The 24,556-nt window shown below is 32.7% G+C and overlaps 4 protein-coding genes across 9 annotated transcripts; 2 read left to right on the top strand and 2 right to left on the bottom strand.

Annotated features, from left to right (window-relative positions):
* Nucleotides 1–304: 304 nt before the first annotated feature.
* On the top strand, nt 305–6,773 carry LOC146541234 (uncharacterized). 2 transcript variants are annotated; one of them, XM_085193568.1, is made up of 9 exons: nt 311–474; nt 791–928; nt 1,614–1,793; nt 1,968–2,232; nt 2,495–2,667; nt 2,915–2,996; nt 3,206–3,368; nt 3,658–3,822; nt 4,557–6,773. In XM_085193568.1, exons 1-9 carry the CDS (start codon nt 448–450, stop codon nt 4,582–4,584), a joined length of 1,221 nt encoding a protein of 406 aa, XP_085049694.1. In that variant the 5' UTR covers nt 311–447; the 3' UTR covers nt 4,585–6,773. The 2 variants fall into 2 exon arrangements, with proteins under 2 accessions (XP_085049685.1, XP_085049694.1); XM_085193559.1 differs by having other exon boundaries at nt 305–474; nt 3,658–6,773.
* Wdr59 (WD repeat domain 59) lies at nt 6,768–13,424 on the bottom strand. The gene is made up of 12 exons (XM_085193464.1): nt 13,020–13,424; nt 12,703–12,910; nt 12,047–12,625; nt 11,884–11,954; nt 11,466–11,804; nt 10,551–10,922; nt 10,106–10,259; nt 8,710–8,893; nt 8,151–8,271; nt 7,499–7,750; nt 7,179–7,390; nt 6,768–6,990 (listed from the first exon to the last, which is right to left on the bottom strand). Exons 1-12 carry the CDS (start codon nt 13,266–13,268, stop codon nt 6,900–6,902), a joined length of 2,832 nt encoding a protein of 943 aa, XP_085049590.1. The 5' UTR covers nt 13,269–13,424; the 3' UTR covers nt 6,768–6,899.
* Nucleotides 13,425–13,633: 209 nt separating this feature from the next.
* LOC146541232 (metallophosphoesterase 1-like) lies at nt 13,634–21,058 on the top strand. Of its 5 annotated transcripts, XM_085193498.1 has the most exons (10): nt 13,634–13,728; nt 13,801–13,971; nt 14,053–14,242; nt 14,669–14,810; nt 15,112–15,171; nt 15,691–15,857; nt 16,432–16,514; nt 16,920–17,207; nt 19,350–19,501; nt 20,962–21,058. In XM_085193498.1, exons 2-10 carry the CDS (start codon nt 13,846–13,848, stop codon nt 20,978–20,980), a joined length of 1,227 nt encoding a protein of 408 aa, XP_085049624.1. In that variant the 5' UTR covers nt 13,634–13,728; nt 13,801–13,845; the 3' UTR covers nt 20,981–21,058. The 5 variants fall into 5 exon arrangements, with proteins under 5 accessions (XP_085049624.1, XP_085049651.1, XP_085049644.1 ...); XM_085193525.1 differs by having other exon boundaries at nt 13,651–13,865; XM_085193534.1 differs by lacking the exon at nt 13,801–13,971 and having other exon boundaries at nt 13,667–13,735.
* Nucleotides 21,059–21,231: 173 nt separating this feature from the next.
* Nucleotides 21,232–23,613, bottom strand: LOC146541231 (uncharacterized). The gene is made up of 3 exons (XM_085193547.1): nt 23,359–23,613; nt 22,370–22,758; nt 21,232–22,236 (listed from the first exon to the last, which is right to left on the bottom strand). Exons 2-3 carry the CDS (start codon nt 22,655–22,657, stop codon nt 22,051–22,053), a joined length of 474 nt encoding a protein of 157 aa, XP_085049673.1. The 5' UTR covers nt 22,658–22,758; nt 23,359–23,613; the 3' UTR covers nt 21,232–22,050.
* Nucleotides 23,614–24,556: the final 943 nt, after the last annotated feature.

Genomic DNA, 24,556 nt, shown 5'->3' with positions numbered 1-24,556 from the left:
TACTACGTATTAGTAAATGAGGCCGTCGTTGCCCAGGGGCACAAGAGTCTGACTACAACGCGACGGTTATGGGTTCGATCACTTCAGTCACTATTTTATGTCTACAAAAATATTTTTTGTGATAGACATTCGTCAGGGTACTTAAGATCGAAAAATAAAAATTATGATTATCTTCTTTCGATATTCTATAATACTTAAATATTGAAATTAAATAATACCCTAAATTAATAATTTGGGAAAACCCCCTATTATATCCCCCTGAATGTGAATTTATTAACGTTTGCCCGTGCCTCGACCGAGGGGTGAAGTGCTCCACCACGCATGCGCTACGTACATTCCGCTGACAGACCTGGGGGTTAATCTCTTGTAAACTTACAAGTTCACTTCCTCTTTGCAAGTTTTACGTTAAACAATTTTTATTCAATATTTGATCATTAAAAGATATGAATGAGGACCACGTCGTTCACTCTCGAGGTAAGGATGTTATACTATTTGGCAGGTTAAGCGTTCAGTGCAAAAATCGATAATTTAATAACTTAAGACTAACCTATCATCAAATCTAATGCATCTTTTAAAAAAAACTACGCAACGTGTGATTTAGATTGTGCATCGTCAATAGCATTTAGTAAAATATTTATGAATTGCTTCCTTATATCATGTCGATAAATATATTTATTTTTATATTTAATCGAAATTAATCGAAAACCCACAAAATTTTAGGTATTTTAGAATATTCTATTGAACTTTTCTACAAACCATAAATGTAGTATAATTTATATGAATGTTTCAGGTCTTGGTCCTTCTCTTTCTCACACTGATCCCGTGGCCGGGACCATCGGTCTTCAAAATCACTTGCTCTCGTGACAATTCCAAAATCGTGAGGAAAGTTATACAAAACAAGTGGATACCGGTGTTAGAAAGATTTCAGGTATTTCTTACGTTGTTGACTTATATACTACATACAGGCACAGGTTACTATGCTTGGCATTTAAAATTCAGAAAGCTTTATTAATAGGAAAAAATGTATAATATGATATCAATGTGTATTAAAGGTAAAAAGGGTCATAACTTATTTTATTTTACTGCTGATATAAATTTAGCCTAGCATCGTTTCACGCAATCACTGCAATCCTTATAAAATTTAACTATTTCTGATTTATAAGTAGGTTAAATAAATACTTTGGCTTTCATTACAATCTAACTAACTAATTTTAAATTTTTAATAAATATATTATAAATGTGTGTAAGTGCGTGTGTGTGTTATACAAACAATTTAATTAGTAAAGCTTATTTACTCTATCAAAAAATATAAATACCTAAATTTTAGGGCATTAAGATCATTTGAAAGTCTTGCAGCAAGAATGGTATGGTAATGTATTTAAAAAATTGTAACTTTTATGTTGAATAGAGCTGTTTAGTACTGGGTATTCGGAGCTGATGGCAGTTTTATCTTGCTATGAAAATAGAAGGATAATATAGAATCTTGTATTTTTATCTAAACAACATCCAACCATATTCGCCTACTTTTGCGTAAGTCGCCATTTAGATCATTTATAATGTAGCTGATTACAAGTAAAAATTATACATAAGATGAATATATATAACTTTCACAGGTAAAGCTGCCGTTGGAATGTCCGTTTCACCCAGCTCGCGACATATTCGCGCCCCAGCATGCCGCCAAACTGCAGCATCGCTCTTCACAGTGGACGTGTGCCTTTTGCGGCAAGTCCTTCTACGAGGAACGACACCTCGACACTCACTTCGACCAGCGACACAAGAACCAGATTAATAAGGTATTATTAATTTAATGTTTTGTGCCCTAATAATAAACAGACAAAATGCAAAATTTAAACAAAATGAAATCAATAGTTAAAAATTTATAATAAATGAATAATCTACAAAATATAAACGTTATTTTTAACAAAAATGTACGTGATTTATTACAATAACATGTGTGTGTCTATCAGGCAGAAGACGCAGTATGTCTGGCAGACTACTGCGACATAATGCGCTGCCAGGTGCTGGTAGCGCACGGCCTGCTCAGCGGCGGGAGTGGTCCGACCACCGACATCGAGTTGTGGCAGGACGCGGAGGCGGCGAGGAAGGCTTTGGCCCCAGCAGCTTCTAGGAGCGTTGCTCGAGTTCCGCCAAGACGACGACATAGAGCTAGGACACCGCCGCCCACGCCAGTGGCTGATTGTCCTAAACCTGGACCTGATAATGAAGAAATTGGTAAGATTATTAGTATACATCTGAAATTAAATATGATCACCATTTTACATTTGACATGAATCAATGTAAACCTGTGCCAGACTGGGTAATTACTTATTTTATGTACAGCGTAGATTAATGGAAGTAAATAATATGTATAAGAAATAAGAATTTAACACACTAGACACTGTTCTACCTCTTAGAATCATTATATATTATTATGTAATGTAAATGTAATAAGGGGTAGAATAGTCTGTTTTTTATTACAAAAAAAATATTTTAGAAACAGAAGACAAGAAAAGAGAAGAGAGCGAAGGTGACACGAACCAAACCGTGGAACTCTGTGACGCAGATACCGTAGAGTCGTCTCTACCGCCGGACAGTCGACAAAAGCGGCTCGCGGACTTGCAAGCGGAACGCGCCGCCTGTGACCCCGCGCACTTACAGGGACTCAAGGCACGATCTCTTAAACATTTAATATACATTTTACCTATATCCTTAGATTTTTTTATTTGATAATATTTGGATAAGGCTTTGTGATTAACAAATGTGATAAGAACTTAATGTATTTTAAAATATAATAATATCTATACACTTAATGTTTTATGACAAATATATTTAAAAGTATAATTTCATACTTATTAATTACGATTTTATTAGAAATTTCTAGCATCTTATTTCAAAGAATTTATCTTACTTTTAGGTGCGCTGTGAAAAAGTAGTACACTCCTGTATCGCAACTCTACTTTTGCATCTTACACAACATCAATTTACGGAGCTAGAAGGTGTTTATTCTTTATGTCACAACATCCTGTACACTAGAAATTAGTATTTAAAGATAATTTTTATTATTATTTTATTATTAAAAATGGCCTGAAACAATGTGAGAATTTTTTATATGATTCTTGTAGTTAAAAATAATTATTTTTTATTATTATTTAAGTGTTATATACAGAAGAGAATATAAAATAAACATATGGAATTGTCATTTTAGATGAGATGCAACGAGCGGTCTGCTGGTACTTGAGCTGCGACCGCTACTGGGAGGACACGGCGCCGGCCGCGCGCGCCTTCCCGTGGCCGCTGCTGCTGGCGCTCGCCACCGGGCTCGCTCTCGCTCTGTGCATGTGCTATTATATTATATGGATTGTTTTTGAGTTAGTATTCTTTGCGATGCTCATAATCGGATTTTGTTATTTTATTTTTATAATAATCTTGATGTAATTTCGCATCTGGATGGATCAGGATGAGTGAGAGAACTCGAGAACGGAGAGTCTTAACACTAGGTTTTCTCTGTCTACCCGGATGACGTATTTCCCCATGAGGGAATCATTTACTGGCTTTGATAACAAGACAACAATCTTTAAATATTTATTTAAATAAAAAATATGATATAATTGTTTACTGATAAAAGCCAGATCTTAAAATGTAAACGAAACCTTCCAGTTCTGAAGAGGGTAGCGTGGCGGGCAGCGGGTCCGTCTCCATGACGACGCACTCGTCGCCCGCGCGCGAGCGCCTGGCGCCCGACGACGCGATGGACGACGAGCACGACGACCACTACATCTACGTGACGTACCCGCCGGACCTCAAGCGCCGCCTGCTCGAGAGGTACCGCAACCGACTCACGCTCATACTGCTCACGCCTTTCATTAGACAGACACGTGTTGACTAAACATTGCACAGACTCTATGAAATATGAATGGAGAGTATTTACTTATTGTTATTAATCCCATTTTTATAAAGTTTAATGACGTTTTAGTTTAATAATAAATTAAACTCTTAGCATATGAACTAGAACTCAATTAATTTATATCTAAATAGTACTTAAATTTACCAACAAACGTTAAAATACTTAGTATATATTTATACATATTAATTACCTATCTAGACAACTACTTTACCTTTGTTCGTGGGCAAAATATACATAAATCTATATCTATACTATATATCTGCTGAATGCTTATCATTGTCGTCTTATATTTCTTTTGAGATCATGCTCATTCTATAATATTTTTACACTATTTATTTTGATTTATAACCTGTAGACTTACGCCCAATGTTAATAATCAATCCTAATCCATAAATTGCAACCATAGATTGAAATAGACATAGATGGAGGATGGCATTCAGGTTAGTGATTGGATAGACATGTCGGACAATACAAGATTGACGTTAACTGGAGATAGAAGATACATTATTAACATTGGGCGTTAGATAGCGTTGCTTTTTTCCTTTTATCTTTAAATTACGAATGAAACACCTGTAGACAGCTGCTTACCCATAGATTTTACTAGTGATTTCGAAATTCTTCCATACTAACTAATAATATGTTGTTGTTTTAGCTGCTACAATAGAACAACCCGTCTTTGAGAATCATCCATTGGGTCGTGCATGAGTTCTAGAGTTACCTAACTTTAGAGAATCGCGACAGTCCGATATAGCCAAATGTACTGTCAGCGACAACAATCTGTACCTTGTATATGCAAGATTCTTTGCAAAATTTAAATATTAATTAGGTACATTAAAAGTATAAACTGCACATAACACTATAAGTAATATAATTAAAAACTCTACTAAAGAATCTTTAGTGTATGTACGAGATGATCCGGCGATCCAGAGTCCGATGCGAGTCGGTCTCGGCTACCAATGTTTCCGTATCAATTTCAGCATTGTAGGTCAACTGGGACTTATAAAAGATGACAACCACTAATACAACTAACGCCAGAATTTGCATTTAACCATCTAAAACAAAAGTATCAAACATTTAAAATCAAAATGTGATTGCTCACTCCGCCGTTACCATTTGATAGAGGGGCGTTGAAAGTGATTTATTACTAAAAAAACCTACTTGTAGTTTTGCTGCAATAGCAAACGATCATCCTACTTCGAGGGATCATCTCGTACTTTTCCGTAAACCCAAATTTAAATTTAAAATCTACAGTCTCATAAGTTTCAATACGAGGTGCAGATTGATTGTTAGTGGGAACACTTTCAATTTATTTATTTACTAGATTAATCAACTAACTAGGTAGATGTAAAAAATAGTAAAATAATTCTTTAAATTGTTTGTTTAGATCAGACTCTTAAACTACTTTTAACTAAATAGAAGTAGTTTGCTTAAAACATCGGTGCCTATTTTTATATTTAGTTATAAGTTATTTATTTATTAGATACTGTAAGTATTTCTTTTATATTTAAACTTTAACTATATTGCTCTGTGTTATATGGATAAATCAAATATTATTTATGTGTTAATTTTTAATTGCTTAGTCATAAACCAAGTAGCTGACTACGAAGTGGCATAGGCTTTATAATGTGTATTTTGTAAAATATCTTAGGTACTCTATTGGGAGTCGTTTATTTGTAGCTTTCTTTGCTTCTAAAAAAACGACATCTGCACAATATGCAAATAAACTCAGGGTGTTATTATAATAATAAAGATCATAAAAATAAAAGATAAAATTGTGTACAAATGTTGTAAAATCTGAAACGATATAACAGACTGTTGCTAAATATTTATCTATAGGTGTGTAAAGCTTATATACCTAGGAGTAGATTCTTCGAAATCGTATATAAGCCTAATCAAACAAGATAGTATTTTCAATGAAGAAAAAAATATAACTTCTAAGAATAAGAACGTATCTTTTATGGACCATGTTATGGTTAAAACATGCCTTGAGGACGTTGGTTAGCTTTTAAAGAGACAGCTTATAAAATTTTCATGTAAATTCTAATACTATTAGCATCTTGTTTAATAGTAATATTTTTTAAAACAATTTGTCACAATGTTTTGTGTATAAAAAATATTGTTATACACAGAAAAATATATTACTTGTTATTTTGTATCCGTTTTGTTTTGTAGATTTGAATCTACCATAAAATAATTGGTATCTATCTAAATATGAGATGACAATTACGATAATAATCCTCGAAATGTCATATACTTTAACTTAAATTGTTATTTATTAAAATGTTCGTTCATGCACTCGCTGCATATTTAAGAGAAGTTATTATTAAAGTCCAAGGAGTCAGCAGTCGCCGTTATAGACCAACGGAAAATATAAGAATTTGTATTTAATAGCTAGTTTCGTGATCGAAATCAAATTAATATTAAATTTATTTTAACAGTTTATTTTTAGAAAGTAAGGTAAAATGCGATAAGCGGTATAGTTACTTAAGGCCTCTTGTATAAAAGCTATTATCAGAAATGGGTTGTTTGCCGTATTAAATTAAATGGCAGCTGGAATATATCTTTTATCTGTTATGTTATTTTATATGCTATTATTATTATTGATAAATAGTTTAAACTGGAGCATTTATTATTATTAGTTCATACAATTTATTTTATTTCAAATAGTAAATTACTGTATTAACGGCCCAATTCTGATATTTTTGAATGCTTCAATGAGACTGAAGTAACTCATATAGGTGAATTACCTAGAGTGTACGTACTTAGTTTACATTTTGACTCACGAATTATAATATTCTTGCGCACCGTTATTTTTTTATTTGAAATTGTGATTGAAGGATGTTTGTTAAATAAAGCTCTGTAAAACGTTTGTAATTATTTATTTCTGTATATACAAAAGCGGCAGTCTTTGTCCTTAACATAATATATTATATTATAAAATATAAATTTGTAACGCAATATAAATTTGTATTTTAAGCGACTATTTGTTTAAACTTTATGCATATTTAGCTCCTTTCCACAAAGAGTTGCTTTCGATTACACATTTGCAACCGCAACCTGTTGGACACGTGTCGTGTTCTGCGAACCTGTGGAGACATGTTATATTATTAAATACACTGTAACTAAATGGTAATTTCATGAGACGAAAATATTTTTATTATCTATGTAAAAATTCAATTAGTATCTATTTTTCTTGTATAATATTATCTTGTCACATACAAGTTAGTACACAAGATGGGTACACACACACGTATGCCCACACGCCCACACTTACCAGGCCACCATGTGGTGCGCGTGAGCGACGTGCGAGCAGAGCGCGCAGGCGAGAGCGAGGCCGCGGACGCCGCGCGCGCAGACGGCACAGCGCAGCGCAAGACGGCGACAGGCGGCGCAGGCGGCGCTGCGCACGGTGCGGCCGCAGCGCGCGCACTCCCACGCTGTTTGCGACCACGGCGCCTCGTGCCTGCTGCGGACCAGCTTCATTACCTATACAATAAATACATCTTTATTCAACTTATCAACTACTATTGCTAAACAAATATACTACAAGTACCATTCTAAAATTATCTATAAAAGAATATAATCTATATTTACCTCAGTTCTCTTATACAAGAGCTGCCATCTATGCAATATATCAGCATACACTCGTTTAAAGCAGTGATACAAATGTACTGTATTTTCATCGATAACACACGAAGAGGAAGGCTCAGATTTGCTTACGCTGTACTCTGTATTTAAGTTCTCTGCTTCTGAACAGGAGTTACTACGTAAAATGGGTAGCGTCCATCCGTCTGACACAATCTCGCTATATTGGTGGATTGTGCTATAGGGTGAAGTACTATTGCCCTGTAAAAATTTTATAAAAATTGTATAAATAATCTATATACACATACATCATTTATATAGGTGATATTATCATCTAATAGTGTTTTTTTTGATAGGCTAGGCCTGAACGTAGGATAGTTATCAATTTATTTTCTTATATAAAATAGGTAAAAGTAATAAAAAAAATACGTTAAAAAACTGTGTATTTGTTAAATAATTTAAATTTGTTTATTTCCATCTACATTTTCCGCTTATTTAAAAATATTTTTTTTAAAGAAATTTTTTTTTTTATAAATATTCTCCCCAAGTATGCCTACTTTAACCATTAATCAATGGAAGGTACAACAATTACATTGAGGTAGGCACCTACTATTTTTATTTAATGTGCTTCTATAATTATATTTTTTTATTAAACACTTACGCAGCTTGAAGTGCTGATAATAGATTGTGAACTAGAATTGTTATTATCATTGAACACAGCAAATGCACACGTCAACATGGCTGCCATCTGCAGGTCTGAGGATTTGGCGTAGTGTGATATTCTGAAATAATAATTATGATAACATCAGTATAATAGCAAAATAAAATTTCTTGCTATTTGTTTCGGTTAAATTATTAATAACATTAATATTTACACATTAACATTCAGTCAGTCAGTCAGATCTCTGATTGTGGGGTTTCAAGGAAGACTTGTTAATATCCGTTTCTTTTTATTATAAAATATCTACGATTGCCAAAGAAAAAAAAAAGATTTTCAAAAACTGCTAAATCATACGGCAAAATAGGATCAAGTTAATGTTGCAGTTTCGATAAAATAAAATGTACTATATAACACGAAATGTCTGTTTGAATGGTAGCTAGAAAATTGGGTGTCACTTTTGGGTAATCACTAGTGAAAATATTTATTATTATTAGTTTTCAATATGTACAAACAGTTTAAGCAAATAAAAGCGCATAAAGAGACATAGCAAATAACTCACAACGCCTGCACCAAGTTACAGCATAGTGGGTGTCCGACCCAGCCCATGCTCTCCTCGCTGGACATGAGGTGGTCCACGGGTTTGTACTCCAGCGACTTTGCAGCCAGGGCCGCGAGACCCCACGCGTGGGAAATTTCCCCTTCTCCCTCCTCTGACGCCACTTTTGAGTTTCTTTCACACATTTCTAAAAGAATCTATATGTTAATACGTAAAACAAAAACTTTGTACCCTCTCTACGAAAATTGTGACGACGGAGGAGTATAAAATTTGGGATAATTATAATTTGTATAGAAAAGGAGAGCAGAACGCTAATATCTTTTTTATAATAGCTCTCTGCACTCTCTTAATTACAATATCATTATTATTAAACGTTGCTATAGCAACGCGTATTGTGGCGTGTCAATTCCTTATCTAATTAGAATAAACATATGATGTAGTGTATACATAGTGTGCAGGCCATGATGACACAGTGGGAGAACGTCTGAGTATACACGAGGTGGCTCCGGTCAGTCGCTCTTTGTTTTAGCCGGAAATTAATCTGGCCGACATTAATCCAGAGAGCTTCAAAGTTCAACGCATGATAAAGTTCAATTTCAATCATCTCTAATGCTACTTTTGCATTTCTTTCGTCCATTTCTAAAACAACGTAACAATGCACCACTTTCGATTAAATGTATTTATAAAATGATTAGAGAGAACCTAAAGACGTATTAGTCCAGTCTCCGCTTCTCCACTCCACTCTCACCACCATATCTGTTAAATTGGATTTCAGCTTAACATTGTATCCCGCACACAGCAGAGTAGGCAGAGAGAACCTAGTTCACACTCCGTTCCCCACGTTTCACCGAATTTTTTGAGGAATTGTGTGTGGAGTGACGAATCTGGACGCCGGCCTTTTTGCCAAAGCGAGTGAAAGAGCAAATGAAAATATTGATAATAATCATTCATTCCCTATTTCTTGTTGTTAATATTTTATTTTATAATTATAATACAATACTTTTTGCACCGTTCTGCGTTTGTATTTTATATCTCCTGTATTGTCGGTGTCCTGTAAGAGATCGCTCTTAGCGATAAGGCCGCCATCGCACATTGGTCTTATATATACTGTGTAAATCAAATGTATATTCCAATTGTAGAAGTGCAATAAAGTGTTATTATTATATTATTATTATGTTTCTCTTTAAAGATTTACGGGTTCAAAAGAACCCGGTCCTTTGGAAGGCTTGCGTGGGGACACAGGTCAACACGTAGAGGCCCCTTAGAGAATATTCAAATGTTTTACTGTGACGCATTAGTCGGGATCCATCTCTGGGTAACCACAGGTAATTGCCCAGAGGTGGTCGCCGGATAATGCGAATGTTAATGTTAATGTTTATTATTATTATTATTAACATACCAACAGGATTATCAGTATTGATAACGTATCTTTCGGCGAGCGTCCTGTTCAACGGGAAGAGATTGCTAGCGGCGTACAGGAGCACTCTGGGCGGCGTGCATCCCGATATACTGCCGCGGCTGCGCATACTGCCTGCCCGACGGCTTTGAGCTTTCTGAGATAATTAATTTTCTTTATTTTAGTGTAGAACTGACATATGGGATGAGCACTTCACTCTCACTTCTATTTCTCATTTTGCTGTGGTTTAAAGTTTTCACGGAAGGGGTATGGTGGCGAAAAGCGACATGGTGTTAAGTGATATGTACAATAATATTGTCTTAGAATGAAAGTGACCTAGCCTTAAATTCCATTAATTATAATTATAAAATCTTGTCGCTTTGACTGTGCACTTACACACTAATTGAAAGAAATGTGAAAACAAAGTATTGAATCTATATTAACTCACCCATCTATCTTGAAAATAGAAAGTAGTAATCGAATTAGACGCGTGTCTGTGATGCAATTGCGGGAGACCAGATGCGTTCGTCGGTGACGGCGTAGTGGTCGCATGAGGTGACACCGACGTATAATTTGCTCCAAACAACCCTGGGGTCAAGGACAAAGACGACATCGACCTCGGAGTCCCAATTTCAGGCTTTAAAGACAATCGCCTGGTGTTTTGTGGACGGTTGAATACAACTAATGTACTGACTCCCCCCCATTTAGCTCCACACGTTCGGGGAAACGGTATGCATGAGTCACCTGCGTTTTCACACTCCGATTGACTACGCTGGCTAGATTTTAAGGAGTCGGAATCTTCGCTTAATTTAACTGGAATCTGAAAGGAAATATAAATTTAGTTACACAATTAATACATATTTATCAAACTTTAATTAGACAGACCAAGTATTCACTCATAAAAAATAAACAAATTTCACAATATCACACTAAGTAATTTAAATGGGAAAAATTAAATTTGAATTGTCATCAAGGTTATCTTGGCACAGTGGGATAGCGTTTGACTGTAAATTCGATTGTTGTGAGTTTGACTCCATACTCAAAAGATTATTTTTTTTATTTCTTCACTCTAAAAGGACAAAGAAGTATTGCACCACTTAACACATAATAATAATAATTTATTCATATCAAAATTACAAAAAAACAATTCATAACGATAATAACCACATTAGTTATAAACTGTGTGGCAGTTATTAACGCCCGGGTTACAAGTGTCGTTAATAATTCAAATTAGCATTGAAAGTGGATTAGGGAATGTCTTGATTTTTAACACAGGGCTTTCTTGACTAACCTGGTATATGAAGTTGAAAAATTATTAATGATTAAAGTTTTATAAAAAATCAAAAAATTGAAATGACATTACCTCATCTATAGAAGTTGCTAATGTTTTAAGGCAGTATAGCAAACACCTGTGTCCCTCTTTTTTCTTTTTATAAGCTGTTCTATTAATAGATTGTAAAATTTTAATGGTGGTGGCACTATCTACGTTTGTGCCTAATAGCCAAGAAAATTTGGGTATTGTCTGTTCAGTTACATTTCTTGGGAAGGTCACTTGAAGGTTGGCAGTGTAACCATTGCGTTCTGAGTGTATCTGGCATGTCCTAGTGTCTATATTCATATCTGTCACCTCTATATTTGCCATTTCTCTGATCGATTCAAATTCTTCGTCAATTGAGGTAGTTGTTTTATGTACAATTTTATTCTAAAAAAAACATTTTCATATGAAATGATCATATAAAGCAATGTATATATAAACCATAATATACTTATAAGTTACATACCATTTGAATATCTTGCATTTTATCATTATTTGAGATATCATTCATGGAACTTGCTGTGGATGTATAGCTTGCTGTTGACAAATACAAAAATTAAACATACAACCATACTTATCTATAAGTGTCTATAGACAAAAAAGGCATTTAGAAATTGAATAGTACTTACCATCACTATTATTATCTTCATTTTCTGAGCTCTCAGGCAAATAATGTAAGCACATTCTAAGTAATGATGGGTGCATTGTCCAGAGTCTTAGTGTCTGGTCTCTGCCCCAAGTCACCAGTTGATAGTTAGATGGCAGTGTATTTGGTCTCCACACCATAGTTTGTACTGTGTCAGTGTGGCCTACTAGTCTATGTGTTAAAGATCTACCTACCCAAATTCCTATAACTCCTGCCTGTTCTACTCTTGGTAGTCCGCCCCATCCCACCCCAATAGTCAATAACCCACTACCAAAGGGAGTGTATATAGCTCTCCATACAGGGAAATTTGTTGTAATCACATTTTCTGGTCGCCTTGCATTGTTAATGTCAAAATATTTTATACTACCATCATGACTAGAAGTAACAAGTTGGTATTCATGATGCGGACTCCAATCTACTCCATGAATTTTGCAAAGATGTGCAGAAATGTAATGAAGTGGAGATGAATTTTTGCGATAATCCCATATCTTTATATCACCATCATGGGCAGTGGCTACTAAATGAGAGGCTACTTTATTCCACTGCACTTGAGAGGCCCCAGCTAAAAAAAGAGCATAATTAAATAGACAAGCAGTAATTTTAAAAATCTTATTATTCTATGATAGTATTTTAGCTTACCAACAGCACTTAAGGAACAAACAGGCTTTCTAGTATCTCTCAAGTCCCAGAGGTATGTAAAGGTGTCTATGGAACATGTTGCAATTATATTATGGTCCTGTCTATGAAAGTGTGTATCACTGACCACTCTTGTATGTCCTCGAAGTGAACTTATACATGTCAAATCATTTCCCGCTCGCCATTCATATACATCTACATGTTGATTACTCTAGATAATTTATAGAAGACAATAAAATAACATAAATGATAGTCATTATTTATGTGTAATTATTTATGTAAATAAAAATTTAATCCATAATTAATTTTAATTCACTTACCGCAATCGCACAAAGTTTTTGTCCTGGATATGTCTGACACCACTCAGCTCCAGCTGCATCATATTTACTGTGGCGTGGATATTTCTTAACAATATCTCCACCATCATCTTCAAGACTAATAGACTTAATAGCTAACCACCTTCGCCCAGCCAAAAGCACGTTATTACCCGAATAATCAACAGACATTGCTGTGGCCTGCAATTCTCTGTACTCCCATTTCATGATTTCTGAACTCCAATGCACCGACATTGTAAATATATTGTATTACTTTACATAACAAAAAAAAATGTGAGATATTATATTATGGTACTTTAGCAATTCTATGAGAAAGTAAAAATAAAAGCCAATAGAAACAAAACAAGACTATTTTTATATATAAATTGACTTTGACAATCAGCTGATAAACAAACATTACCAAAAGCACAGATGACATGTAAATGAACAAAAATAATCGTAAGGATGCGTTATTAGTAATTTTAGTTTATTTTTCAGTACAATTAATATTTAAGAATTTTTTGTCATTATTTCAAGCGAATATAAGCATTTAAGCTCTATATACATTTTATTTTTGGTATTGGTAAGTAGATATGATTTTATTAGAGACAAAACAAGACATTAGATCGATACCGTAGTTCAAGTTGACATTACTGTGTTTAAGCATTTTGACATCTTCAGCACTAGTATTATTTACGTTTACAATTTTAAAAATGTAAAATGTAAATTTTCGTTATTATGCATGATACAATATCTTTTTAATAATAAATAATTACTGTAATTACAGTACCAGTAGCGATGTGAAGATGAGACTTGAAAATAATCAAACATTATGGCATATTATATGAATAGGTGGCGATATACAATAATAAATAACACATTATTTCGCTTAGTTGCGGGCGTTATTTTTATTTATATTTATTGTGAATATCTTATTTATTATGTGACACAAATTCAAGTAATTTCTTTACTGACCATTAAAATGTTCATTTATCAATCGATTTCACATAACATGTATTTAACTTTTTATATATTTTAGTGTGGATGGCCCGCTCTCCAAAATATTCCGGCTAATAATGAACCTGTGTATGCAATGGTGTTAGCCGATACCCATTTGCTAGGCTCTCACAATGGTCACTGGTTTGATAAATGGAGAAGAGAGTGGCAGATGCAAAGAGCTTTCCAAACTGCACTAACTTTGCACAGGCCTGAAGTAATTTTTATTTTAGGTAATTTATTTATAAGCTTTACTAACTTGGTCAGAGGGAATCCAGTGTTAAGACATTTCATTCACCATTTTTTTTGCAAAATTTTTGATACAATGCTTGATGATTGGTGGAATTCAATGTTGCACTTTGTCTATCAAAGCAGAAAAATCAAAGTAATTTAAACAATCATTACCCTAAGTGGAAAACAAACCCTTAACTGTCAATTTTATAGTCATACTACTTGAGACTAAATATGCAAACAACAGCTTAATATATTCCTTGTATAATAAAAATAAAATACATTTTATATAATTTATTTGTAATGAATTTACTTTTGCAGTTCTGTAGAAAAGTAAGGTAGTGTTTTTATTGAGGAATGCTATAGGCTATAAGGATGCAAAACCACAGGTAAAAAATTGTGACTCCATAATATTATCTTATTAACAGGTGATCTGTTTGATGAAGGGAAGTGGTGTTCTCAAATGGAATTTGAAGATTATGTAAAGAGGTTTAACACAATTTTTGAAGTACCCCATGGTACTTTACTATATGTTGTAGCGGGAAACCATGATATAGGATACCATTATAAGTAAGTTTAGGATTATCAGTTATTTTAGTATTACTAAATATTTTTTTATGTGATAAAACCTATACAATTTAAAACTTTGATATTTGATCTGCATTTAGAAGACTATTTCAATCTTCCACATCTTAAAATTAAATATTCACTTAATTACAAATTTAAATTACCTTCAATAAGTCAAATGTTAAGTATTTTTTATTAAGTATTAATCTTAATATTAATAATATACTAAAAATAAGCATAACTATTTCATCCCTTTAACAATACAAAGAGCTCAATGCTTAATTAACCATATTTTCTTCATAAGTAAGGAGCTTGAAAGGAATGTGAAGATGGCTGGACCTATTAAAGGTGATGTTTTTCGTAGGTAAATACAACAAACTGGTAGCAAACATAGCATTATTAGAAAGAAATTAATTACATTTATTTTGAATATATCATTTACTTTACATTTTCCATTTAAATGAAAAAAATTATAATAAAAAAAACATTATTTTTGAATGAATATTACAAAATTGATCACAACTTAGTTGTTTTTTTTTTAATCCTTTAACACACATGTGTAGGTAGAGAGGCTGTGTTAGCTAAGTAAACAGTTACCTGTGCTTTTATCGCATTACTTAGTAAATATATATTTTATGTTTATCAAAATATAGACATTTATTGTGTTTTTTTTAAAACAAATGATGCACTATGTTAATAAACCTATATATTTTTGAAAATGCTGCTGTAATCATTTAAATAATTGGCTCAAAATTTTTAACCCTTTTAATATTACTTAACCTTTTTAATTTAATATAATAAAGAACAAACAATCCTATACATGTTGTAGCTTATTAATATATATTTTTTAAATACTAGTTAATTTTTTTATTTCTTTTCTAAGGATAACTCCAAACTTGGCAAATAGATTTGAGAACAAAATGGATGCGCCTATCGTTAATCTCGTCAGTATACGTGGAAACCACTTTATTCTAATAAATTCTATGGCTATGGAGGGTGACGGATGCTCATTATGTTCTCGTGCGCTGGCAGACTTAGATAAAATTGCAGGTTCGTCTCATATTTATTTAAAGCGAATTTTTAATAAATATATTTTCGTAAAAACTTTTTCGTATTAATATGAAATATACGCTAAATTCATTCCAAATTTACTGTATGTTCAGCACCCGCACTTCAAACCCATAACTTTCTTAAATCCATAATTGACCCCGTTGTGGCGCAGCGGCACAAGCGCGCGATTGTAAGCGCGATGGTTGATTGGATTCCCACTCGGGGGAATGAATATTTAATATTTTCTTTTCCTCTAGGCAAAGCGTAACGTGGAGTTCCGCTACTCAACACTCACGGTAATAAGTGGAGAACGCAAGTTATTATTCTTGAGGAGGAACGAAGTGGCTTAACACTAGTATCCTAGGCACACTTTGTTATCTACGATTCTACGGGATACAGCGTGAAGCTAACAAAAAGACTAAATAAAACAAATATATGGTCTTCTTAAATATATCTTTCTTTCGTTTTTAATTGAAGTTGTTCCGATCAAATCACTTAGTACATAATACACATAATTATAATATTTTTTTATTTGAGGAAACTTATATAAAAATTATCATACGATAATTTACAGATTTACTAAAATGTAGTAGTGGATCGCCACTCTGCAAAGGTAAAACCAAGCTCGCGCAGTACAGCAGGCCTATAGTGATGCAAGTAAGTATTACATTTGCACCTATATTATAAAAACATATAATTTTTAGTTATCTTTAGGGTTCCGTATTTTAAAAGAAAATAAAAAAAATCATTCAAATGCAAGTCGGACTCGTCTACCAAGAGTACCAGTCCGTACCATTTTCAGAATTGTAGATAAGATGAGATTACGTGGAGGTATCAAGCTAAAATTAATATAAAATATATAGGCCTATTTTCCTTTTGAGCGCCAACAAATTTAAGCTTTCGGTGAAGCTTCCAAGACTAAGCAATCTAAAGAAATGAACGTTAATTAATTAATTTTGCCACTCTTTATGGAACGCCGCGAACAAAACGAGGAAGCAAGACCATAAAAAGAAAATAAAGTGAAGTCAATAAAGTAAACTGATTATTATTGTGAATTTTCAGCATTATCCATTATACAGGGAATCTGATAGTATGTGTCCAGAAGCTGATTCAGCGCCTTTGCCGAATAGGAACACTCTATTTATAGAACGATGGGATTGCTTATCTAAGGAATCTACGGAATATTTAGTAGAAAATTTAAACCCTAGGGCGGCTTTCGGCGGACATACACACCATAGCTGCATAGTCCGTCATAGCTTTGTACCAACTCGAGATCATAAAATCGAGTTTACCGAATATACTGTGCCGTCTTTCTCTTGGCGGAATCGATTGGATCCTAAATATTATTTGGTATGAACATCACTATTTTTATATTTTTTTGCAAATAATGACTTTGATCCAAATTTCGAATATGATTTTTTTATCTTCAAATTCTTATACGGTATTTGTAAAATATATTTTAAATTTTCATGTCAATAACACTTTTAAATATTATGAAACAAGTGACCCGCTCGTGGCTTCACCCGCTTGTTCAATATAATAATTATTTTCTCATCTGAAATAATTTTGTGATCTAATATTATTATCATTTTGAAGACAATATCCATAGATTGAAAACCAAAGTTTCAGCCAATCAATAGAACACTTATTTTGTAGCAATATTACTGCATGGAATGCATACTGAATTTTTTTATTTATAAACTCGATTTAAATAAAACTAACACTAAATGTTAAAAAAATATTTCAATCGGTTAAGTTGTTTCTAAGAGTTTAGCAAAGAATAGATTAATCAAGACGCACAAACAGACGAATTTAAAAAATCACTGATTTGGGTTTTATTACACTTTATAAATGCCCCTAATAATACATTTTCTCGTATATCTTCTATGTACACACATCAATGAGTTACAGTTTTATATACTATAAATTATTTATATTAAATGCTATATGCACTATATTTTTAAAGTATATAACATCGATATTCGACTAACCGTATTGCACATATCTTGTGATGTCTAGGTCGCTTTAATTGAATGCCGTTGGATATCTGTGTATTAATAACATAGGTCAGTTACTCAGTTATAAGGTCGTTTACACATAAACTAAGTTGCTAAGTGCGATTAATGAACGTAGTATGTTACCCTTTTTTAACATATATTTAATAATATATATATATATTTTTAAAACTTTTGTTTACATTTTTTTTGTTATGAGCTCCGTCTTCTCTAACTACCGAGCTATACAGCGTTAAGCTAAGTAAGGTTGTTTTATATAAAAAAATAAGTAAAACGCCAATTATAGAAATGCCGTATCTCATTATAGCGGGGATTACATCTCCGTTACATCTGCACTTGATTAGGTCTAATTGGATGTTCGGACATCGGTTTATATTGTTTTAATCAGATTTACTTACACTACCTACTCTATGTGTAGTGCCCTACAATGTACTAGAACTAATGTGGCTTCGAATAGTCGATTTCCATAATATTTATTATCATTGATTTAGATGATATAGATAATCTAAGTCAAAGATAATAACTGTTATAGAAATGCTAAGAGAAATTCATCTAAATAATATAGTGACGAACGTCTGGCGATCCATGTACATAAATCGCGATATAAATATTTATAGGTATTGACCCCAGTAATTATAATTTATAAGTCAATGCTTGTTACGCCGTAATTATAACTCTTAAGTTGCTGTTATCCTCAAATATAAACAACTTAATTTTCTCTGCGCTAATTTGCTTTTTTTTAAACTAGTGAACCCCGCGCGGCTTCGCCCGCTTTTTTTTATTTCAATAAATTATTTAAATGTATTTAGCGGATACTGGTTATTTAAATATTTTTATGTATAGGTTATTCATTTCATAAATCGTTTAGTATTTTATTAGATTTTCTCGGTCGTAAAAATTGTCGTATTTAATAGAGAAATATTTAGTTATTTCATATCTATCGGTATTTAGATATGGGTGAACTGATCGTGGTTGTTCTTATAGTGGTTTGGTTCTTATAGTTTAGCTGAACAGCTATGAAAATTCTCAACATGCTCAATAATTCGAGAATAATTATGGAGTGTAAGAATTAGATAATTATAGAATAACTAAAAAAATATTTATAGGTCCCGACTGTTAATCCTAATAAACTTTTGGGCTTGTTTATTTTCTTTTTAGTTTTATGCAGACGGGGTTTTTGTTTTTTTTAAATATTTTTTTTTAATTTAAATATTTCTGAAAAGTAAAAAAAAATATAATATTTGATTCTATCACGTTTTAAAAGGTTTCATAAGTTCTATAGACATCATTCAATAGTATTTTTTATAATACCATCCACTTCTTTAGTTTATTTTATAAAATATATTAACTCTATTAATCGTGACCAGCAAAGTAACCTTTTTCTGATTTGTTTGCCTTTTACTACTTTATTAACCGCATGGTTCCCTGAATAGCGTATTGTTTCTAAATTATTAATATTTTATTTTATTCCCACAAGGTCTCTATAACGACTGAAGAAGTACAAATATCAAAATGTGAGATGCCGACGGAAAGTACGATGCAAATGACTGCCATTTTAATGTTAATCACTCTGCTCTGTTACTTGAGGTTCTTCAGTGCGTCGAAAAATGCTTTTAATTACAAACTGCTGTAAGTAAATAACTTACATTATTATTATTATTTATTGTATTTACGAAATTTATTACATTATTACATTTAAGTATAAACCGGTACAAACTTTAAAAATTATTGGAGATCCCAGCGTACGATGCGTGAGCGGGGCAGAGCTCCGCCCGCCACCCTTAAAGCTTAATTTGTCTATATTATTAAATATTTAAGTCTAGTATAGAGTAAATCGTTCGTAATTTGTTCGAGTACAATTTACAAGTAAGTGATGTTTTGCAAGATGAACAGTCCTCGATGCTATTCATTAAAAACATTTATTAAGCTTAACCGTGACTGCTTTTTTGAAGAGGTGAATGAAGAAAATTGTGTTATTGATCCAAAAATGTATCTATTAAACTAGTTTGAATTAATTTTGTTAAAAAAATGTTTTTCATCTACAGTATATTTTTGGTTATTTGTTGGTTAGTTGTCTGTTATAAAAAGTGTTAACAGTCGCCATAGCAACCAACGACTGGGCATTTATTGAAACGAAATGGAAAACGAATTAGCTAAATTTTATATTTGAAATTTATTATTATAGTTGAACTTTAAACTTACGTTAATTGTTGTTACTTACTTGTTGTTATTGTAATTCGGTCGTCGAACCTCTACATTTACTCAATGATTTGTTTTGTGAATATAATTAGTTTACTATTTACAAAATAACCACTACTGCTGTATTAAGCAAAACACGGTGTTAAATTCCGCCACTCGACTGGATTGGAGTCGAGACTTGATACTAGGCTCTCACTGCCCGTCCTCCTTTGTAAAAAGAGTGAGGTCACTATAAGAAAAATTCTTGATAGTTATCAATTATTACATAACATTTGGCCTGTTTGGATGTTAATTAAGTTTTTATGTCACGCGTTTAATGAGTGGTTTAAAAAACTGTTACCGTTTATATCACTTAATATACATATAAGTTATTAAAAGATAGAATTAATTTATTTTACTTATCAGCGTTTCCTTGAAATATTTTGTGGAATAACATATACTTGAATATAATTGTTATAGATAATAAAAAAAATATTACCAAGTTGTAGGTATTTAGTCATTAGCGATAAGTAGAATGCACAATGTTTAATCAATTCATTATTAAACATTTATTATGAAAATTAAAAATCTATCGATCATTTTCGATTTTTCACGGCTGATTTTGACTAGAAAATTTTAACAAATACTTCAAAGGACTTTTCAAAAGATAAAAACGGAAATTTTGTAGGATCTCATTGTTGTCTGTCTGTTAAGGCCATGTCTGAAAAGTCAATCCTGAAATTGGTACAGAAGCTACGATGGGCGAGTTCTACTTAACCGGTTTTTTAAGTAACATTTTGACTTATTAACTTTATTTTATTTTGACCAAAGTATACTTAAATTAAGTTTCAAATTTCAGTTAAACGTTCGTTGGGAAAACCGTTGTTAACGTTATATTTTGTTCTTTTCAGATCCGGTAAGAAAGTTTAGAAGATAAAAAAAAAATATTGTAACGCCATCCACCATGATATTATTTAAACTATTTGTATTATAAATTATAAAGTGCCATATCTGTTATTTTTTTATCGAAATACTCGTCGTCATTTTAAACAATGTCCTTGTCAAAACTCCAACAACATTAGAAATTATATGATCACCAACTTTCACTTAAGAACCAGATTTAGCAGAGTTTTATGCCAACAAGACTACAGAGAAAGTAGGATAATAAATGAAAATGTGTATTCTTATTAAGTATTTATTAAGTTATTATAGGAACGTTTTTAGAGTAATACACGGTAAATTTTAATAAAGATATTGCAAAATTGAAAATATTAAGCATAATACTGAGATACATAATGGTAAACAGAACAAAATAAATGCATTATGATGGAAAATAATCATAATTAAGATGATATTGGTAAATATTCGTTTTCACAATATATCACGACAATATACGGTCTCTTAAATTAATATGAATACCTAAAGCACATTTGTACAGCAAATTAAAAGTTAAACATAAAAGATAAAGCATGTTAGCGATTGAAAATTAAATCATCTTCACGCTGTATCTCGCACACAGCAGGGTAGGCAGAGCGAACTTAGTATTAAGACAATCCGTTCCCCACTTTGTGCCGAATTCTGGAGGCATTGCGTGTTGAGTGGCATAACTCAACGCCGCGCTTTGCCTCCACACCAGAGCGTAGAAATAGAAATATGAACTTAAATAAATATTTATTTTCTTCGAGTGGGTATCGAACTCACAACCGTCGCGTTATAGTCACACCTTTATGCCGCTGCACCATGATGGCCTCAATATTTTTTAATTTTATTTTAATGTTAGCGATGACTCCTAGCTACAGTGGAGTTGTTTCAAATAACTCCTTTACTTACAATAAATAAAGATTAGAAGATCTGAGGCCTGAGAAAATGTGCTATTAAATACAAAATTATGCTAATTTTAATTCAAAAGTTAAGTACATTAAGAAATATTGGATTAAAGCTAAATTAAGTTAAACATATTGTTAATTTTCAATTTAAATAACCAGATATTTTTAACATAATTATTCTGGTATGTCACTAAGACGAATGCCTCCTGGTCGCCGGTACATACGCTCGTGCATCGGCAGTTCTCCCACAAGGAATCTGTCTAAGGCTTTAGTCGCCATACTAGAGTGACCTGAGCTTCGGAAGGCGGTGCTCGCGTCGCGTCCTGCGTATTCCAACATGATCTCATCTCCACCAGGGTGCTATAAGAAATTAGATTGTTAGTTATATATAATAACACCGTATATATATATTTAAAGTTATTAATTATCGAGTTTTAAATATATTATATATCAATGAAAACATTCTATATAAATAAAACAAATTTCAACTTACTTCATAAAGAAAATCGGTTATATCGTATACGCGATCGTATATTACGACCCAGCAATCTTTCTGTGTGTCATGTAGAGATACTTCTGCGAGGGAAATGACGCGGTCTTTAGCTTCCGGAGTCCCAGGTTCAATCTTTGGCGACCATTTGTTAGATTTGGTCTCCACAGACCAAGGACTAACAAAACGTAGAGCGGCCATCGTCAACGCCACGAAATCTATCTCAGTATCCTGTTTCACGGCAAGGGGCGCCGACAGGCTAAGTTCAGGTGGGCTCTGTACGGTAGCCATTTTATTCAATTTCCACTTCCACGATACTTCAATTCAAGGCAATTTCTTTTCAAGGTTTTAAAGTATATTTACAGCTGATATCTTCTGTAGAATGTCAGCAACTGTAAATAATAAAGAGTTCTTGTTTTAATTTTGTTATTCATGTAAAATTTAATTAAAGTATAAATTAATTATTTCTAAACATATTTTAAAATTATAAAACAAGAATGAATTAAACTTACTTAATAAATTATACTTATATTAACAATCATAAAAGTCATATTGAATAAACTTAGGTGTGAAATATTCGACGATAATTTATTGTGCCACAAAATAAGGAATTATAAGGCTTTTTCACGGTCCTTGGCTCACGATTATATTATATAATATAGCATTAATCATATTATTCTGACAATAAAATATCATACCAAAGATAACATTTTTTGGTTAAGGAATAATAAACAACTTTAACCTTACAATACAGTTTATCGCAAAGAAGTGACGTAAATTATACATATAGGAAAGAAATAATTTGGCAACAAGTGATCGACCTCCGTATCCACTTTTCACATGTGACAGGAAGTGTGGACAAATTTTTTAGAAAGGTATAAAATTTTGGTATATCATATTTAAAGTAAATAAATTATTAAAATAAAATATTAATTTAAAGTTAAACTATTATTGAAGGGTTAAAAAAAAACAAGAAAAACAATAATATTTACCTAATAAGTTCACAAGGTCCAGAAAGCTCCTGTTATCTCTGCTGGTGCTCGAAGCCCGGGGAATTACTATCACACCAATTGTCACTGTACCACCACTGGTCGTATTTCAGGTAATTACTAATAGATTCAGGTAAATGCATGGAATCGTTAATCATTGCCACTATCTAATATTGACCGTTCATTTACGAGTAGGGAGTTGTGAGTGAGGTGGCAGCGGTCCGAACGGCGGTTTTATAGTCGGTGGGCACGCGCCGTCTGATGTAATTGTGGCTTATCTTGCGAGCTCGTGCCGTGCGCCAGCGCCGGACGCGTCGACCCGCGGGGCAGAGCCTCGACGCCGAAACGTGAATTGCCTGGTTTACATATGCACAGCTCTTCCTAATTTCACGTTTTGGGATTTGCGATTAAATGTTTATATTCACCTAAAATCAGATTTTGAATCAAAGTTGAATTTCAAATGGATGTTTGATGTGGGACTCATCAAACACCTGTAGTGGCTTAAAAATAGATATTCTCAATTCTTTTTGAAATCTAGTAATTTTTATAAAATTATTGTTTTAAGCTCAAGCATGACTCGAAATATAAGTAGGTAAATTAAAGGCTCTTTAAAATATATGGCTCATAAATAGTAATGGAAAACATTTTATATCGGTTATTACTTTCTCTAACAAAAATTGATGTAAATATGTTTTGTAATATGATAGACCTATCTTCTATTGTCGTACGAGTCTTGTGACGTCCGAGGGCGGTGAATAAACCCGCCGATCTTTTATGATAAAAGAGACAATTCATACAATGAAATAAATGTAACTAAAATATTCCAATTTTGCCTGTTTTGGTATCTTGTGGTCGATATTATTTCTGCGTATATTTATCAACATTTTATAAGGCTTTGGTTCCTAAAAATTCTTTTAGAATTATATTTTAAAGATATACTTAATATAATTTAATACACCTATTAATAAGAGCCAGCATGCACAGAATATCTTTGTCTTTGTTCTATTTCTGATATAGGAACGGAGTATCTCAACAACTACTAACATCTGGGTTCTCTTGAAACTCAAATGCTCTACGCTCTAGCACACAGAAGGAGAAACAAATAATAAGCTTCATGAATTCATCTAAAAAACTATCGATAGGGGCTCACAACGCTATGTACGTACGACAACAAACGAACAAGTCGAATTTATAATAACAA

The sequence above is a fragment of the Heliconius melpomene genome, chromosome 1 (genome assembly GCF_056956725.1).
Source record: "Heliconius melpomene rosina isolate 202511_hmr_F chromosome 1, ASM5695672v1, whole genome shotgun sequence".
Classification (NCBI taxonomy): Eukaryota; Metazoa; Arthropoda; class Insecta; order Lepidoptera; family Nymphalidae; genus Heliconius; species Heliconius melpomene.
The sequence above is the reverse complement of the archived record's forward strand: the minus strand, read 5'-3'. Positions and strand labels throughout refer to the sequence as shown.

Excerpts from the sequence above, each read along its gene's own strand:
- LOC146541231 (XM_085193547.1), bottom strand. The coding sequence starts at position 22,657 with ATGGCTACCGTACAGAGCCCACCTGAACTTAGCCTGTCGGCGCCCCTT. Across the intron at positions 22,237-22,369 it reads TAACCGATTTTCTTTATGAA|CACCCTGGTGGAGATGAGAT; the intron begins GTAAGTTGAAAT and ends AATTTCTTATAG.
- Wdr59 (XM_085193464.1), bottom strand. The coding sequence starts at position 13,268 with ATGTCGGTGCATTGGAGTTCAGAAATCATGAAATGGGAGTACAGAGAA. Across the intron at positions 11,805-11,883 it reads AAATGCAAGATATTCAAATG|AATAAAATTGTACATAAAAC; the intron begins GTATGTAACTTA and ends TGTTTTTTTTAG. Across the intron at positions 8,272-8,709 it reads TGTAACTTGGTGCAGGCGTT|AATATCACACTACGCCAAAT; the intron begins GTGAGTTATTTG and ends TTATTATTTCAG.
- LOC146541232 (XM_085193498.1), top strand. The coding sequence starts at position 13,846 with ATGGCATATTATATGAATAGGTGGCGATATACAATAATAAATAACACA. Across the intron at positions 15,172-15,690 it reads AAAGGTGATGTTTTTCGTAG|GATAACTCCAAACTTGGCAA; the intron begins GTAAATACAACA and ends TTCTTTTCTAAG. Across the intron at positions 16,515-16,919 it reads GCAGGCCTATAGTGATGCAA|CATTATCCATTATACAGGGA; the intron begins GTAAGTATTACA and ends GTGAATTTTCAG.
- LOC146541234 (XM_085193559.1), top strand. The coding sequence starts at position 448 with ATGAGGACCACGTCGTTCACTCTCGAG. Across the intron at positions 2,997-3,205 it reads TCAATTTACGGAGCTAGAAG|ATGAGATGCAACGAGCGGTC; the intron begins GTGTTTATTCTT and ends TTGTCATTTTAG. Across the intron at positions 3,369-3,657 it reads ATTATATGGATTGTTTTTGA|TTCTGAAGAGGGTAGCGTGG; the intron begins GTTAGTATTCTT and ends GAAACCTTCCAG.